The sequence below is a fragment of the Chiroxiphia lanceolata genome, chromosome 1 (genome assembly GCF_009829145.1).
Source record: "Chiroxiphia lanceolata isolate bChiLan1 chromosome 1, bChiLan1.pri, whole genome shotgun sequence".
Classification (NCBI taxonomy): Eukaryota; Metazoa; Chordata; class Aves; order Passeriformes; family Pipridae; genus Chiroxiphia; species Chiroxiphia lanceolata.
Window position 1 is genome coordinate 96,288,862 of NC_045637.1, and position 18,887 is coordinate 96,307,748.

At 43.2% G+C, this 18,887-nt stretch overlaps 1 protein-coding gene across 4 annotated transcripts in view; it reads left to right on the forward strand.

Annotated features, from left to right (window-relative positions):
* The first annotated feature begins 4,375 nt into the window (after positions 1-4,375).
* SALL3 (spalt like transcription factor 3) overlaps positions 4,376-18,887 on the forward strand; it is a 26,782-nt gene continuing 12,270 nt past the window's right edge. For 2 of the 4 annotated variants that reach the window (XM_032703448.1, XM_032703470.1), the window contains exon 1: positions 4,376-5,854. In XM_032703448.1, the coding sequence (XP_032559339.1) occupies positions 5,716-5,854 (139 nt within the window). In that variant the 5' untranslated portion in view covers positions 4,376-5,715. Of the gene's footprint in view, positions 5,855-5,903; positions 6,150-18,887 lie in introns of those variants that run through there. The other 2 variants (XM_032703456.1, XM_032703462.1) reach the window with 1 other exon arrangement.

Below are 18,887 nucleotides of genomic sequence, written 5' to 3' on the forward strand. Positions count from 1 at the left end.
TCATAAGTCTGTAGCAAGCAGATAGGTCAAAAGAAATTATATTGCACTAAAGAGTGTGTCTTCTTATCTCTCCTATACCAGGGGAATAAGGGACAAGCCGATCGATACAGTAGCTGCTGTATACTTCTTGCAATTATCAATAGCTGATTTCGTCTTTTGAGGCCTGCATCCATTAATACAAACTAATAATAATTTTCTGAGCATATCTGTGGCCAAGCAATGAAAGTTTTTATACTTGCCAACACTATTTATATAGCTATGTAACACTCTGTGTGTGTGTGTGTGTGTGTGTGTGTGTCTGCAGTGTGCATATATATATTAATATTCATCTCACTTGTCCTTTTTGGAAGCATACAGATTTTTGCAAAGGGGATAAACTCACTGATTTTACATGCACGTAGTATTCCTACTTGTACTTCCTGGAGCATGTACTGACAGACATGTTGCAATACAAACACAGTGGTTTAATATACACAGTACCTATGCATCTATATGTGTAAATAATGTGTGTGTATGTTATCTTGATAATGTCCCCTAAACGATGTGTATTACAAATATTCCACAAAGCATTTAAAATTCTTGGTTAAATTAGTCTATCAGCTGTTAGGTTAAGGAACGGAAGTATATGGTAATTGGAGTTTGCTACGCGTGAACATAAGCTTTTGTGTATATGAATCAATGTTTATTTAGACCCAAGGGCGGCATGGTATTAAATAAAGGGAAAAGTAACTTAAACGTTTAAGGCAAAACGTTTAGGCACAGTTGTGCTGTAGGCTGGTTCTATAAATCTTGTGGTGGGGCTGGTTGCTTTCCACAAAAAAATTGTAATAGAAAAGAAACATCTTTATAATTGACATTTGACATGCTGTTTGGGTTAGGCTGTGGTAGACCAAGCACAGATTTCCCTCTGATGGAAACATTTATCATCGTGATTGCTGCAGAGTGGCAGGTGGTGTTATCAATTACCTCTTCTTACCAATAATAATATTAGTATGGTAATATCTTTGCTCATGTGAGAACGAAATTAGCGGTCAGTTGCTGCAGCTTTAAACAGACAAAATCGTGCTGGATTTAACCCCAGGGTTCTCAAACAAAAGTTGTGGTGCAGAAAAGGGGTGGGAAGATGATACTTCAGCCTGCCAGGAAGAGTAGGAGATGACAGAAAATAAAGCCCAAATAATTGCATGCCCCTTCGAATAAAGTTGCTGAGCAAAATAATAACTTTAAAAGACAGTCGATGGATTGCACAAAATGTCAGATCCATCTTATCCGCACGTTGGTAACTTTGATGGGTTTAAGAACAACAATCTTGTATAAAGCGTAAGTGTAGAAAGAACTACTTATATGCTCTTTGTGGAGTCAATCTTGTAGATAAGCTGACAGTTTTTACGAACACCGAAAAACCATAAAAATTAGAGCAAAAGCGTAAAGGTGTCGCATTAATATAAAAAAGGAAAGTAGTAGTCGGTAAATAATATTGTTAAGCAGGCAGAATAATAATGTGTCGCTTCTCACGATGAAAGGAACATTGCAAAAGAAGAAGACAATTAACAAATTAGATTTAATTACGGAGAAAAAAACTACTTTTTCTTCCCATCACTAGTAAAGTATTTTAGTGGACCCACCAGTCACGGCGAAGGGGACGCGAGCGGGCGCGGTTTGCGCCGGAATACGCGTGACTGCCAGTCCCGCAACTGCGTCCCCCGCTCTCCTGCGCGCCCCTACCTCTGTGGGTGCGCAGAGATTTACGCGGCTAAGCGATCCCATCCTCCCAGTCCCCCCTCCGCAGTGGCCGTGTTTTTTCGCATCCCAACTTCAGTGAATGCATCATTATAATTTTTTTCTTTTCGCCTTCGAGTCAGAAACATTAATTAGAAGGTCAGTGGAAAACTTTGCAGTGTAATAGGGAGTGGGGGAGGAGGAAGGGGCAGGAGAAGACGCCTATCACTTCATAACTTTCCACTCGCCTCCCGAGCCCCCTACACTGTCAGGGTTTTCCACGCAGGTCGGGTAGAAAGTTTCCCCCCGGCGATGTGCACAGCTGCCGGCGGTGCGTCCCGGCGGTGCCTGGAGGAGCCGGGGCTCCGCGGCTCTTCCCTGGCGGGGGGCAGCGGCCGCTCCGCGCCACCCGGCAATCGGCCCCGCGACCCCCGCTCAGCGCCGCCGGCTTTTTTTCCCACAGAAAAAGTGGAAAGGCGAGTGGCGTAAGGGAAAAGAAAACCATAAAACGTATCACTTGTAACCCTAGAATATGTTAATGTCAAGAGATACAAATCTGGTAATTATGCCTTTCTTGCCTGTTGTGTTCTCCATTGTTCATTAAACATTAAAGACGGGATTATTTAATTTTCCACTTAAAGATTCTCTCACGTTCCGTAAAATCATATTAATTTTCAATCATTTTAATTCTTACAAAGGACAAAGTTTGGGGTTTCTAACGCTGTCAGTGAGCTGCCTTTTTTTTTCTCCCCCCCACATCGCACTTTTAAAACGCACTTCAGTAAATGGTCTGCTGCTGGGGGAACTACCAGACACTGAGCCTTAGAAAACGCCTAAGTTTAGGGGTAAAAAAAAAAAAAAAAAAAAAAAGTTGCCTCAGCAACAGCAACAAATCCTTTCAGAAGATGACTGGATGAAAATTGACACACTTCTGATACCACTGCAACTGGGGAAAAAAGTGCATGGGCGAGGTGAAAGTGCGTCCTCTCTCATTCCGGGCAAACGTTTCGGTCACAGGGAGTAGCTAAGCCTCTTCACATAAAGCAAGTCGGAAAAAATATCCCTCTCGGTTTTTGAACGGGAAGCCCTAACTCCAACTCCCCACTCGCGGCTGCGGTGCTGAAGGTTACTTGAACACCCGCTCGCTTTCACCTGCCCTCTGCCTACAATATAATGCAGCATATACCCACGCGCGCGACGTGTTATTCGTGTGAGCCGAGTGCAATAACTCCCTACATCTGACGGAAAAAAAAACATGCTCAATTAATGGGCTCGTCCCCTCCCACTTCATATTAGAAAATTGCATCAGATTTCAACCATCACGATTGTCTCCGTATATTTTAAACGAGACACGCTCAGTGCGACCAAACTTTCAGCGAGGATTAATGCACGGAAAGAAGATGCGTTAGAATGTGTAGACGGTAAACAAGTTTTTTAATTATAAAGCGGGCAATCTTCGCGAGGGGTGTCGTGTATACATCTCGCTAAACGAAGGACAGAAAAGTACACTCGTCTAGTACCAAAAAGGCATTGATCTGGCGTTTGTGTTGTTTCCCTTAAGGGTAGTGCCCGTTTCTAACGAATACCTGCCCCACAGAAATCGCTGATCTTGTACGTTGGAGCAAACGATCCAAAGTGGCCTAAACTGTCTCCTCTAACTTTATTTGGTTTGCCTACCAACATAAAAGCGGGGAATAAACCGAAAGCCCAGAGACAGGGTATCAGAGCGCACGAGATAAAGGGAGCTATCAGCAGGGAAAGTTTACACAGAGAAGGCTCCCAAAGAAGCCGGGGTTAGTGTGTTTTAAGGACTAGGGCTGGATTACACGGGCTGGGGTGGGGGTATTAGGAGGAAATCCCTTTCACTGATCCCCGGCCCCATGCGCGGAGCTGCCCGCCTCCCTCCCGCGCCCGGTAAGGTGGGCTGCGCCTGCGCGCCCCTGCGAAGGCAGGGGCCGTGGCCGGGGCCGCTCCGCTGAGCGCGGCACGGGGCGGGGGTCGGCGGGGGAGCAGCACGCAGGGGCTGCGACTAACAGATTAAAAAAAAAAAAAAAAAAAAGAGAAAGAAAAAGAAAAAATGAGGAAAAAAAAAACCAAACAAAGCAAAACGGTGGAGAGGGTCGCAGGAGGAGCCCCCCGCCCCGAAAGCATACATGCACAGCACGGCGCGGAGCTGCGCGACAGGGCAGCGCGCGCACTGCGGGACCCTGCGCGGTGCGACGGCGATCGGCGACGGTGGGGTACATCCTAGCGGCGGCTGGCTGCCATGGGAGCGGGCTGGCCACGCTCCCCGCCCGCCCCGGCCGAGGGGGAGGCGGGCAGGGACGGCCACGGGAAGCGGCAACTTGTGGCGGCGGCCGGGGAGACGGAGCTGCTGCGCGGCGGAGGGGCCGCCCGCCTCCCCGGGGGACGGACGGGGCGGGAGGGACGCGAGTCGGCGGGACGGGGCGGGGGAGGCTAGGCCCGGCTCCCCGGTAACTTGTAATGCGATAGAGGAGGAAGCGGGGGGTTGGAGGAGAGGGAAGGCTTTCCCCACCCCCCCTCCTCACTTTTACAAAAAAAGGGGGGGGGGCTGCGAGAAAAGCCTCTGTTGGGAAAGTGCGTGCAGAGAGGGAGGCTCGGCGGCGGCGGGGAGCGCATCGGGCTGCGGGGCTGGGGGCAGCCCCGGCGGCAGCCCCGGCAGCGCGGCACGGGAGGCGGAGGAGGAGGAGGAGAGTAGGAGGAGCTGCCGTGTGACCCGCACCGCTCCCAAACTTGAAAGTTTATCTGCCCGAAATCAAGAGCGGCCGCGGTGTGCGCAGCGCTCCTCGGCACGGAGCGGAGCCAGCGACCGGCGGACCCGCCGCGCAGGGAGCGGCTGCCGGAGCCTCTGCGAACGAGGCAAGGCAGGGGAGGGGGGATTACCCCAGCGACAACAACAGCCACCCCCCACCCCCCAAAACTGGGAGAGGATCCATGCTATTTGCTGGAGACCAAGGACTTGCTCATCGGCGCACACGCGAGCCCGCTGTCATTAGCTAAAAGGACACACGGCTGAGCCGGGGGGGGTAGGTGGGCGGAAGGGTGAGGAGTGTCACAAAAAGTCATTACAACCTGAGAGAGAGGGGGAAGAAAGAAAAAAAAACTTCCTACCAATGGACAACAGGAAGTGACCACCACCACCAACGGGGAGTCTCTGCTTGGAGACAGAAGCTGCAAGACAAAGAAGAAGGAAGGAGAGGTGAAAGACAAAACTGCCCAAGGTCTTCTGCGTTTGCGTGCGTGCGCTTTCGAGAGAGTCAACAGAACAAAAGTCAGCAGGGAAGGGGAGACAGAAAGAGCGACGGAAAAGGAGACAGGATGGAGGAAGAGCTAAAGACAAGTATGTGAAGACCAAGGGGAAAGAGCAGAGCAACGCCGAAAAAGAAAGCACACTGAAAAGAAAAAGAAAAGGCTTACACAAAAGTTTCTTTTCCTCCTGGGAAGAAATTACTCACACGCACACAGAAATCAGATGCCTCAGATGCCTTGCAGCTCAACTTCTGGGGAAAGGGAGACCGAGAGAGAAGAGAACGCAGAGTGATGTGAAGAAAGGGGGGGTGGGGGAATCCCGAAAGAAAGCAAAGCAAAAGAAACTGAGAGACAGGGGGAAGAAAGAAGGACGGACAGAAAAGCGAAGATCGTGACCTTTCCCAACAAGTGAACCTTGCACATATGTTGTGTAAAGTGTGTGCAAAACAGATTCCCTTCTGCGTGGTGCGCGTGTGCTTCGCTGCTGCTGCTGCTGCTGCTGCTGCCGCCGCCGCCGCTGCTGCCGCCGCCGCGGTCGGTGCCTCTCGCAGGCGGCGCTGCCGGCGCCGTGGAGACGCATCATTTGGCGGAGCGAAGCGGCTAATTGCGGAGCCCCGTCCTTCATTTACATATGCAGCCTGAGTCCGCTGGAGCCGCGCCAATCCGCGCTCGCCCCCAGCACCATTAATCGCCATGCATTATTCACAACCATAATTACTGAGCCCCATGCGCGCTGCGCGCAGCCGCCCCAGCCCGCCGCCCCGCGCACACCCCGCCGCTCCGCGCACACCCCGCCCGGCTCATCCCCCGCTCGCTCACCCGCGCACCCGCGCACTCATTCACTCACTCCCAGTTTGGCTGGCTGGTTAGCCTTGCTTTTTTTTTTTGTTTTCCCCGTGGTGTTTGTTGCCTTTTCTGTTGTTTGTTTGGTTTGTTTTGCAACTCGACTTTTATTTGTGAACAGTTATTTCCAACCCCCAGCCCTCCTTCCCTCGTTCCCAATTCCTCCCCCCTCTCCTTTCCACCTCCACGTCGCTGATGCCTCTGCAAAAAGCAGAGTCAAGACGGCTCAGTTAGCAGCATGTCTCGTCGAAAGCAAGCGAAACCTCAGCATCTCAGGTCGGACGAAGAGCTGCAAGCGGAGGTAGTTTCTGAGCACGGTAAGGGCTCCTGGCGGCTTCTTTCTCCTCTCTCTCTCTCTCTCTCTTTTTTGTGAGGGTGTTTCGGATGGAGATAGGTGAATTTATGGTGATGGTGAACATGGGAGCGCAATCGCACTGCAGCGGGAGAATGGGAATTAAAGCAGCTGGGGGAAGAAGCAGCGGAACTGAGAAGTTCGCAGTTTTGCCAAGTTTCTGCAGCCCACCCCCTGCCTTTAACCAGCCCTCCCAGCAGCAACCTCTCGGCCTCCCCAGCGCTTTGATCGCGGCTGGGATCGGCGACGGGGTCGGCCCTCCCTCCCTACTCACCCGGGCTCCACCAGCTGCAGGAGCGGGCGCCCCGGAGCAGCGCCTGCCTCCTCCTGCCTTCTCCTGCTGCGCTCCCTCGCGCTGTGTGACTGGGTACCCCCTTTTTCTCCCTCCTGCTCCCTCCTGGCGGAGGCTCGGAGCGGACAGAAGCCATATTCCCTTCGCCCCACCGGCAGGAAAGTTGGGACGGCCGGGGCCGGGGTGCCCTGCAGGAGCTCCCGCGGGCGGCCGGGCCACGGGGCAGCCCCACCGCAGCCGCTGCCAGGGGCTGCCCCCGTCGCCCCGGGTCGCCCGCACGGGCTGCGGGGGCTGCCGTGGCCGCTCCCCCTGTCTGTCCCGGGGGAGCGGCCGGGACCCCGGCAGAGGCGGGCAGGATCGCTCGGGTGCGCAGGGCCAGCGGAGTTGGTTTCATTATTTTCGAGAATATTGAACAGCAGCTTTTCGCCTCCCCCCCCCTTCCGCCTCCTGGCTCTGCTGCGACTGTAATTATTATCAGTGGTAGGTGACACGGAGTGCCACCACCGCCACCAGCCCCTGTCGCGCCGGCTGCTGTGGGGACGGGTTATTTTCTCGCCCATCCGCCATTCCTCGCTCCCTCCCCACACGCAGGCACACGCACACTTGCTTTTATGCATCTGGGTTGCCAGGCGGCTCGTGAACAAGTGTCCAAAGCTGGAGAGATTTGGATCACGCCTTATTTCCACTTTGCTGTAATTTTATTTTCGAGAATAGGGCTGCTTCTTCCTTCTCTGTCTCTTTTTTTTTTTTAATTTTCAGTTTTAATTCTCTTAGTAGTCCCTGGCACTGCAGCGTGCAAAAGCACGCCACAGCCCGTGCTCTCTTCTCCTGGGCTAAGTTGAAAGCTTCCACTTGAAAGTTTTTCTTTTCCTCTTTGCAGAGAGCCCACTGCTTTCTTAGTTTCTCACGTAGCCAAGCCAAGCCAATGTTTTCGGCTTTCTGTGTAGGCCCCTTCCTCCACTGTTTTATCCACCCTCTCCCTCCCTTCGAAAAGGAAAAAAAAAAGTCCTTCTCCTGCTTTAAAACTATAATTACTCTTAAGTTGCATTTCTGGGTAAAGAAAGGCAGCAAAGTTGAAGCCCGAGGAGGATTTTGACTATTGTATCCGAACTTTACAGCCCTGAAGCTTAAGGCAACGTGAATCCACTTCATCAGGTTAAAACATCTGTCAGACTGGCAAATTGTTAAGCCTCCTGCTCCTTCCCAGGGTATTTGGGGAGGCAGGGAGTGAGTCCCAGTGCTAAGGGGGCTACTGCCATTGCTCCAGGAAAACCCACTTGGGTATTGACATTAAGAGACACAGGAAGAAATGCTTCCTTCTGTCACAGTGGAGGAGCAAAGCAGTGCATTTTCAAATTTTTCCTTAGGAAACTGTGGTCATGTAAAATAAATTAGTGTAGGCAAGCCGATGAGAGTTAGTATTTTATTATGCAAACAAGATTGGTTGAGCCCATCTCTGTTGGTGTAGGTTCTAGGTCTAAGAATTTATCATTAGCATTATAAACTTTTACATCCTCTGAATCCATTTCAATACCGAAAAATAAAACCCTACTACTTCATTATGACTCTCCTGGCAAGTTAATAAATTGAAAAAAATTGTTAAACTAGGTTTTTGTTTTGTTTTGTGAATCTTATCTATGTAGCCATGTCACCCGAGATTAGAACAAGAGATATGCTAAAAAGAAACGCTTGCATATGGTGGGTAGATTAAGGACAAAGAATCTTTTTGTCATGGAAATGGGGTTTTTTTCCCTTTTTTGGGGGGGTTTTGTTTTGTTTACTTCATCACATAGAATTTCTCACACTTGGTTTGTTTTGTATTGCCCTCAATGACTACATGATCAAATGAATGGATTTATTTCTGCCGAATGAGAAAGACAGTCTTTCCATCAAAAGGACTACATTGCATCCCAGTGAGGAATTTTAAAGCGTTATTATTGTGGTCCGTGAATAGCACAAAATCGGCTTTCACAGCAGCCCTAAAATGCAAGTGTAAATACTTTTCAGCCTTAGAAGGCTGTTATCAAAATGTGCTATGTTTCCTTTTATTAAAACATATTTTAATTAATAGAGTGAAACCCTTGGTAGTTAACAATTAACAAGCTGAAGTAGTGGTTTTGCACTTTCTTTGAGAAATGTGAACAAGGTGGAGACAGGCTACACGAGCAGAGGGCTATCTAGTGCGCATTAGTGTAATGTAAATCATTTACACGTTATATTAGGAAGCCTAACGATTGCCGTACTTGAAAGCAATTTTATAGGCCAGATATAATGAGAGCTTCAAATCTCGTGAATTGGAACACTTCTTGTCAAGTTAGTGTCCTTCGTTTCTGTTCACAGCTGTAATCAAGATATTGCTACAGTTCCTGAGTGTATTTTGCAACAGGCCAAAAATAGTTTGCACAGTGCAAGAATATTTGTCGTTTTTAGAAAGCAAACTGTTTAAGCAGTATTACTTGATTCATGTGGCCTTTTCACTCATTTTGCTGGTCGTCTACAAAGGACTTAATGCAAGACTAAGCAAATGAAGCTTATTCTTTATTTATTGAAATCATGTTTAATGCCACCTCAAAATAGATTTTATAAAATGAACCATTTAAAAATTAATATCAAAAAATGTAATCCTTGGAGTGAAGGGACAGTCATAGTAGCAGAAAGAGCCTGGCAGTTTGGTGTGCAGAATGGAAGATAAACATTAGGCTGAGTTTTAAGTTGACTTGTCGCACCGTAACTTTTGTGTTAACGTTATCACAGAAGTTTTAGAATTGAAACAAATAATTTTATAGCCAGCTTGGGCTACAGCATAACACAACTGCATTCAAACAGGGCAATGTCATGGTGGCAAGATAATCTGTTGGAAATCTGAAGATAATTAGCGATGTCATCAACTACAGATAATACACTCAAAATCATTTGAAATTATTTGTTGAAAGTGAAATGCTAAAAATATATTTTTTTAATAATTTTGAAGGGAAGTGTTAACAAACAGCTGCTGATATATTTCTTGAACAATTGCACTGTAGAAGAGTGAACAAAAGATACCTATTAAAAAAACCCCACACTTTGAGGTTGCTAAATAAGAAGATCTGCTGGAAATCATTTAAAAACAGCAGCAGCAGGACTCAGATGACTGTCTGTAGAATACAATAATCTCAGTTTCTCAGTAAATGTAAATCATTGTAAATCATTTCTGATACACTTGCCTAATTCAACAGATTACAAATGAATCAGAATTGTAGATACAATGCACATGCTTCAACTCTGATTACTTTTAAATTAAACCACACACATTTGTATTTTTTAAGGTAGGGATAATAGAAAGGGGATTTTTTTGTTCTTTTTTTTTTCTTTCTTTTTTGTAATGCTGAAGAGTGATTGTCAGGAGTGTGCAGGTGAGGTTCTGGTTAGGGTGATGACAAATGATGCTTTGGACTTTTTCATGTGAAGTTTCTGGCAAAGAGGTATCGTTGTTCAGCCTGAGGTGGAAGAGATCACCTTGTAATGAACTGTTAATGACAGTTTTCTAATGTGCCTTTTGCAGTCATTTTTTAAAATACTGGTCCTCTTTTTCCACCCACACTTCAATACATACAACATAGTCTTAACTAATTGATCTTTTTCATTCTGGTAAAATGGGATCGGGCTGTGTAGTTTTGGGCAGTTTCATGACTGCACTCGGTATTCCTCTGGAGTGTCTCCACAGGCACACTTGCTCAGCTCCAGCAACGACGCAGTTCAGTAGGTAGCAGCCAGCTTCACGTGTGTTCTCTCTATCTGCATATACAGAGGGTTAAAACACATTTTGGGGGGACATTCTTCCGTGTAAAATAGAGGTATTTCTCTATTGCTTAGACACTGTTGCGTTTAAAACTTGCTAAGTCGCAAGCAGCTGACAGTAAACATAAAACTTAAGTGATTTTTGCAAACGTTTGTTCTGAGGCAAGTGTAAGAGAAGGCTTTTTGTTTTGAAAAAGGCCAAATAAGTATTGCTATAAATGCTGCCTTTGGTGAGAAACGGTAATTGAAACTTTATATAAATACTTCTGTTATTACAGTAGAGACTTAACATTTGAACTATGTAACATCTATATATGTATAATTTTAAAAATACTCTGCTTTGAATTGTGTTAGGAATAGAAAATTATTTGGAATAATAAGGAAACTACAGCAATCGGCCAATTTGTTGATGTATATATAACAATGAAAGTAGACAAAACTGGGTCAGATTTTATCTAGTGATGCTGGTCTTGAAGTGATCTCCTGAAGTAGACATTAAGACTTTTTTCAGAGTGGGAGGGAGGAAATTTTGAAAGGTGTGGTGGTTAAAATTCTGTGTAATTAAGCTATTAATATGCATAAATTTAGCTGTTGAAAATTACTTTTCCTTGCCTAAGAGAGGGGAAAAGCTACAACTCAACAAATGTGTGGCATTAAAAAAAGAGTAAAAATAATGAATAGCAAGTAATAGTGCCATCTGAAAAATAGTCTGAGTCCTGGGAAGATTTTCTTGGTATCTCTCCTTCATTTGATTTGTTGACTGCCAAGAATAGACAAGCATATCTGTTGACAATCCATCATTCAAGGCATGAGTCAATCACTTTTGCTGATAATAAACCAGGTCTGGCATGACAATAAAATAGTTACATACTGACACATTTTCCAAAATGAAACATGTAAAACTAATTTCTTTCATAGTATTGTATTAGTAAAATAAGAGTAATTTTCTGTATCTTTTTTCCAGAGGAAGCACAAGTAAATCTAGTTCCAGCAGTAAATTTGTATTGAATTGTACATATCAATGTAAATCCTGTTTCCTTTACACTCTAAAACTTTCCCACTTAATGTAGTGGTGTTTTCCTAACTAAATGTTTTCCATTAATACAAAAAAGGGGATTTAGGCCAAAATGTACTTTTAGGAGCTGGTTCAGTTGTAATGCTGTTAGACCTAGAGTACATTTCTTCTTACCAAGGAAAAACCCTTCAAAATTGTGAAAACCAGAAAAATAATTGTTTATAAGGGTGATAGAAAACCATAAAGCAACACATTTAAAAAATCCATTTCTTTTAAGTTGAAAAGTGAAAAGATAGAGGACTAAAGAGAGGGGACTTTTTTATTATTGTGGGATAAGATAAATCTTTACAAAAAGCCCTTCTGAAGTTCTTATTGCCACTCTCTAATACTGGTGTGTATGGCGTGTTCCCCCCCCCGCTCCCCACTTTCGCCATTCCACACCCTCCCCCCGAAAAAATCTGAACTCTATCACTGTTTGCAAAAGAAACACCAACAAAATTTCCGAACTTTTGAGCCAGAGAGCGAGGCGCACCGAAGTACTCGGGCAGGCCGTTGACCTCCTGCGGTGGCCGCCGGGCTGCGGGCCGGGGTGGGTTCGGGGGGCGCAGGTGGGCGCTGCGCGGGTGGGTCGCGCCGCGCCGCGGGGTGCTGCGGGAGCTCAGCCTGGGATTGCCGGGGAGAAGGTGGGATCGCGGAGCACCAGAAAGCTTCCCCAGGCCTCCTCTCTCCCTGAGGGTGGGTAGTTAGAAGTGCTTTGACAAGGCTTGCTGATTTAACCTTTGCCTGCTTTGCCCTGCCAGGGGTGGCCACTAGATGTCAAGCTCATAATACAATTAGTACATCTGTGCAGTTGACCTTGGCAGCACGGCTTACCACTGTTCTGTTAAGTGTTAACACTGAATTTGAGTGTTAACTAGAGATCCCTCGGAGTTTGCTACATGCTGTACAGCTTATCAAATGCCCATCTAGTTCAGCACAAGTGTTTACAGTCCTTTAAGAAGGAAAAAGGTTTCCTTTTGTGAAGCCCGGCATCTTGAGCTGCTTAATTAACCCTGCAGGTGCTGCCGTATTTTTGTTTCAGTTAATCAAAACCGACTTGTCATTCAGTGTTTCAGGAGATCCCTTCTCCTGGTGCCATTTGATAGTTTTCATTTAGGAATTTGTTGATGTTGTAATGTCCCCAGATCTGGAAGTAATGAAAGCTCATGGATTTGTTTAGGTCATTATGTGCTTTGCTATCCTGTGCAATACTGCAGTATATGGAACAGTGAAAGGCCAAAATGACTGAGCTGCACAACTGGCATTGAATCACTCCAGGTTTGCTCTTTCAAGCACTCCTGATTGTGAGTAATTTTACTCAGAGGAGTAGTGTCACCGAGTCCAGGACTTGTGAGTTCAGTTTTGAGATACTTAGGAGATGAAGGATTGGGTCCTCACATCAGCTTCTTTTCTTGCGAGCCTTCAAACACTAATTTGTAAGCATTTCTGTGCTTGTTCAGAGAGTGATTGGCTTTGTTCATTCACGCAGGATGTTAGGAGTTACATAGTTTAAGATGTAGTTAATGATACACTTTTCAAAGTAGGAAAGCTATGCAGAATTTATGCTGCTCCTTCTTTCTTCTAGTTTATTTGGTTTGGTTTGGTTTTTCAATGTCTATTTCATCTCAGCTATGTTAGAAGCATTGACCTCGGTTGTTTTTTGGTTTTTTTTAGGATTCCCAGTAAAAGTTGATGCATTCCAAATAAAGGTGGTTCCTACAGCCATCATCATTATTTGTACACAAATTCTTTACAACCCGAAAGTAATGTATATATGCCATAACAGCCAACTGAATAGCTGTTTCTATGATTTTGAAAAACATAGCACAAATATTACAAACAATTTGTGAAGCTTGCATCTGTTCCACATCTGCATCCACGCAGAAAGGCGCCAGTGTTTGAGATACTGAAGTGCTTCACTGCACAGATTAGAAACTGCAAATGTTTTAACCAGAGTACAGTTAGTGCTTGTGCCACAGGTGGCTGTTACTTAAATTCTGAGATTTAGGCTACTGAATAGATCAAACCGAGTGTGCCAGGTCAGTACCGGGTTTTGCATAGCAAGAGTGCCCTCCACTGTTCAAAACCATACTAACAGTTTTTGTGGTCTGAGAAAAGGGACAGAAAATTTTTCTTTTGAGTCTGGAATTTCTTCTAGATTGTTAAACACAGTAGGGGTCTCTATTTGTCTCCTCCTGTTTCACAGCTTGGGCTCAGTATGTGATAATTCATCTTTCTTTATGGGATTCAAAGCTATCATAAAGAGTTAAAAAGAATTAATTTGCAAGAAAATAAACGTGTTCTAACAATTTAAGAAAACTTTCTTTGAAAGCTTCGTCAGTTGTAAGAGATGATAGAGCTAAGGAAAAAGTGTTCTTCTCCAGGATCAATTCGTTGCTAAAAGGCAACTGCTTCCAAATTAATATGATTTTTAAAACAAAAAAATTTATGGTTTTTTTTTTTCAGTATAGTTTCTTCCTTTATTGAATCTGTGCTTGGGAAAAATATTCTGATGATAGCAGTGGTAAATACTTGTCCTGTATCAGTGCGATAGGCTCAGAGTTTTATTTATAATAGTGCTTGTTTAAATAGACAAGAATGCTGTGAACTGCACTTTGAAATTATTATTGGATTTGCATGTGAGAGCATTTTATACATCTGTCTTGGTAGTTAGCAGATATTTTAGCTTTAGCTGATGCTAACAAATGTAGTTTTCCCTGAAACTTCTTCACAGTTTGTACACTGCTTCGCAGTGTTTTTTTATCTTTCTGAAAGAAATATTAATTAGCTCTCAGTTACGCAGCTCTGAATGCAGAAATAGTAGTAATTCATACAACACTTTTCCATACTTTCATTTGTATTATTGTGTATAGTCTAAAAGGAAGTTCAGAAAATATTTTACTCACACATTTGTTGGATTCCTTTACAAGGCAGTTTTGTTTCAATGCTTCAGGAAGGTATCAGCATTTAATCTAGGTGCAAGCTTTAGGAAACGTTGATCCTTGTAGTCGATTTTACCAAAGTGTCTTATGAGTCGTACATAATTTGAAGATTCCATAATACAGAGTAACGGAATGCCAAAACACTAAATAGTGTGAGATAATTTTATTGTAATAGTCCTTATTTAATATTATTGAAAAGGCTCTTTTCAGGTAATTTACATGTGTGGAACTAGAACTGAGTTATGATGGGACAAAATGAAAAGATTCTAGAGCAAAGGTGAGACACAGTGGTTGGTTAGGGTTTTTTCCAGACTGGAAACAGTTAGTCCTAAAAAAGTGGGCATTTAATAAGCCGTATATGTTTTCACTATTAACCTGACTAGCATGTGATGTTTAGTTTAAATCTGTTTCAGAAAAGTAGATATCAGCATTTTTGAATCAGTAGAAAAGTAGATATCAACATTCATTATATTTTATCTTGCACATCATGCAAGAGGCTTTCCTCTCACACAGAGGAAAAAGATATCTACCTGCAATAAAAATTCAGAACTAGTAAAACCAGGTTTACAAATCCTGTGTGTGTGTAGTCGAAACTGGCCATTTTTTCTCAACTCTGTACATTTCCTGATGGAAACTGAGGGACCCAGGGCACCCTTTCACCCCTCTCCCTTTGCCTTGGGCACTGAGGAAGCAGGCCAACACCATCCGCCTTGCTCCAGCCTGAAAAGTGTTTGGTGGGTACGCTTAGTGAGGGGGACTGAGCAAAGCCTCCCGGTGTCAGCCCTTTGTACCCCTCTCATTGAGTCAGCAGAACACCTGAGTGGCTTCAGGTATCACCACCCCAAAGTGACTTTCTCAAAATACCTTCGTTTGAATTTCTGTGGGCTCATTTTAGGGCCAGACCTCAGTGATGCAAAGTGACAGCGCTGCTGGAGCCACCGCGGCTCTGTGGGCTGGTACCTGCTTAGGAGCTCGCCCCGGGTACCATTTGAGAGATGCTGCCTGCGATTTTTCACCTGTTTTCATAGGGTAAGCTTTATATGCTGTAATTCATCTTGCATCCCATAGCAGCTTCAGATTAGTCTGTTAGCTGTTAGACTGCTAATGAGAAAAAGAAAATAACTGAGAGGTTATTAGTGGCTGAGATCCTGACTGCTGCACAAAACTCCCATTCAACACCTTTTGTGTAACTAAGAACTGCAAAATTCAACCCATGTCTATAAGATTAAGCAAGTCTTCAATTAATTTCCCCAAAGTCCTTGAAAATTTTTACTGCATCACATCCTCCCTGTAATAATAAAAAATATTGTTTCTCTTCAGTAAAAAATAGAAGAAAAAACATGAAATTCTTCACTACCTAATGGATTCAATTACTTTGTAATATATCAAAAAATGAAAGCAAGCTATAAAGCATAAAGAACTATGGAAAAATGCTATGTTTTCCCACAATAGATATATTGTGTAATAAAAAAAAAATTTAAAAAAATTAATTTTAGCTTAATATTTTAGCATTTAACGTTTTTAGTATTCTGGAGTAATGATTAAATTTTGGTATTGATTTCTGTCATTCGTAAAGTGACTGAATTTTAAGAAAACAGCAAAAATATCCTTCCATGTAGAATGCTTTTAAGCTTTATTTCTTGTTGAATTCAGTGAGGACTTACACTTCAAAAGCAACAATAAACACAGTACCTTAGTGCTTTCATATTAGTAAGTACTACCAAAAGGGATGTTAGAAACCCCATTTGTGTAATACAGGGGCAATGTCCATTTGTCCTATACAGACGTATATAATAAAAAATATTTATCAGTTGTAATTTTCAGTCTTCCTTGTTTCCCCCCACAAGTGCTTGTTTGCATGACTAGTTCATAGTTCAATCCTGTTAATTTCAGCGGTGTTTCTAATGTGAATAAAGGCTACTCATTTGAGTAGGATTTACTGGATTGAGACCATAGTCTGTCATTCTGTGAAGCATCTTGTAGCCTCAGTGTGCTGTACAGGAAATGTACCATCATCTGTGGCAAAGCAGCATTTCCTTCAGTGCCATCTGTGTCATCTGCTTGCCTACCTATCCAAGAAAGTGAAGCTTTGAGAGAGATCTGTTTGATTTTTTTAAGAAATGTCAAAATGATTCATTCTAAATGGAAAATACTCTGGTGAGATTCTTTGTATGTCTAGCTTCAGGTTGACTTGGGCGGAAAAAAAAAATCCTAGTGACTCCTAGCATTATTCTCTAAAATATTTTTCAAAAGCAGTCCTTGAATATTTCAAGGCAGATAGATGATGAGGTGAATGAACTTGGGTTGGTCATCTGAAAAGTGTTATTGCTCTTTTCAAGGCATGGGAGTTGAGGGAAGAAATGCAAAACAGAGCTATAGGTCCCCACTTAGTATAGGTGTGAACTTTGTGCTGTGAGACAGCACAAAACTAGGCATTCATTTCATTGAGAGCAGAGTTGAGCAGTGGTAATCCCAGAAATACCTATACAGCTGTATTACATGTGTACTTTTCCACAAGTTATATTTCAAATGCAAACGGCCGTTTCTTTGAGTTTGCAAATTAGTACAGTAGCCTGCTTATTATCTTGACATGCTGAGCAGGTCCTTATCGATACCTCCTGGCAGTGGGCACCAGTACTTAAAGTTTCTTTGGAAAGCTTACACATAATACATATTAGCTTTGATGTACAGAGATCATGACACTGTCTTCCAGTGCAGAAAATAATACCTGTTTTGATTGTAAATGTTCACATTTGGTCTTGGTGATTACTGTACAGTGTCTGAAATAATTAGTTTGCTGATGTTTGATTAGCTCATTCTAGATCAGAGGACAGCCATATTTGAATGGCTGTATTGCCTGAATCCATCACTAATTACTTAAACCTTTTGTGCAAGGTTTGTTTAGAGAAAGCTCTCCTTACACAAAAGAATAGCGATATATAGATAAAACGCTGGAAGAGGAGCTGCACAGTTTGAAGCTTCTTTTAGGAATCAATCTTTTTGCACCATGCCTTAGTAGCTGTATTAAAAGTAGTTGTTGTACTAGTAATAATAATAGTCAATAACAAAAACAACAGCAGGCAGCTCTTACCCAGACTGCCACGGTTTGGAAATAAACACTGGAAAATCTTCCCAGTGAAAGTCTTAGGAGAGACATGGTCTTTCTGTGCGAGGTCAGTACTAGCAACCACGGAACTTGGTAGATACTGAATAAGGACCGAGGGTCAGGCCCCCTGACTTTTAGAATGTAAATCTGTAATGTAAATAAGGATTTGTTAAAGTTGTCTTAGTCAAAAAAGACTCTGGAGTGAGGCAAGCGTGTTGGGTGTTGGATGCCTCGCTTGTCTGTACTCTGCATGCTTTCACTTTGCAAAGCTGAATTACGGACTGAAAGTGTGTTTTGGAAGCCTGCTTTTTCACTTTGATTTTTGGAGGCTTTGGGTTCTTCAACATATGTTTTAAGATACCTGTGGCCAGTATGCTCCTTTTCTGTGGTGAATCATGTTACCTTCTGTGATACTTTCGTAACACAGAGTAATAGCTTTTACAGAAGGATTTACCATAAGGATTAGTCTAGTATTGTCTAGCAACAGCTACATGTTATCGATCTTAACCCAGACAGTAACAGCTTCAGTACTGGGTGCAGAAGTCTTAAATAATATTTGACTGTTTTCAATTGCATTTTATTCCCCTCTCCTTAAAAAAATAAAATAAAATAAAATAAAGTCTAGTAGTCCTCAAAGAAGAGTTTATTTTTAGCTAGTAAATACAGTAGAATTTTGAAATTAGAAAAAATCGTTTAGTGATCATTTCTTAATAAGAAATACATGTCTGTTTTTAGTGGCAAACACTGGATATATAAATGTATGGGTATATAGTGTCATCTTAACAGTTTTTTGGAGGTACAGGGAAATAATAAGTTTGAAATGCTCTAGAAGGCTAGGAAATAGTATTCAGGGCACAGATTTATCACCTTTATCAGACAAAACTCCCCGCTGAATTCTGTAGGGAGTTTTAGCTGAGCGAAAACTGAAAGAACTGACAGGTAATTTTGTCAAAAGCGATTTTATAGTTAATGTTCTGTAAAAACCTCTTTTTTAAAAGTAACCGGAACATCTCAAGATTACACTTTCCTTTTATTTTTCACTACTCTCTTTTCTTCGTAACTGTTTATGCTGAAATGGTAAGTCCTGAATTTCTTGGCAATCTTTTATTAGGCATGCTATAATAGTGCCGAGTATATTTATAGCTGCATGAATCTTTGTTCATAATAAGCACAGGATATTGAGTGTGTTGGCCCAATCCTGCCTCCGTCAAAGTCAGTGGAAGTGTTGCCATTCGTTTTAGTAGAAACAGTATTGGATGCTTTATTTGCTTACTCTGTCTATCTTCAATACAAATCAGCTATGTCTTTGCTTCTAGCCATGCTCAACCTCATTACAGATATATACTACATTCCTTGCTCTGATGGGATACTTAGACTACCAGCATTCTAATAGCGAGACAGAATTTAGTTGAAGAATTTAATTGTCGTGTCTTTAATTATTATTTTAGTTGCGCAGTTTTTTTCATAATGTTGAATTATGGTGCTAAATGTATAAAAATTGATTTGGGATCCAGGAAAATAAAATAAGAGTG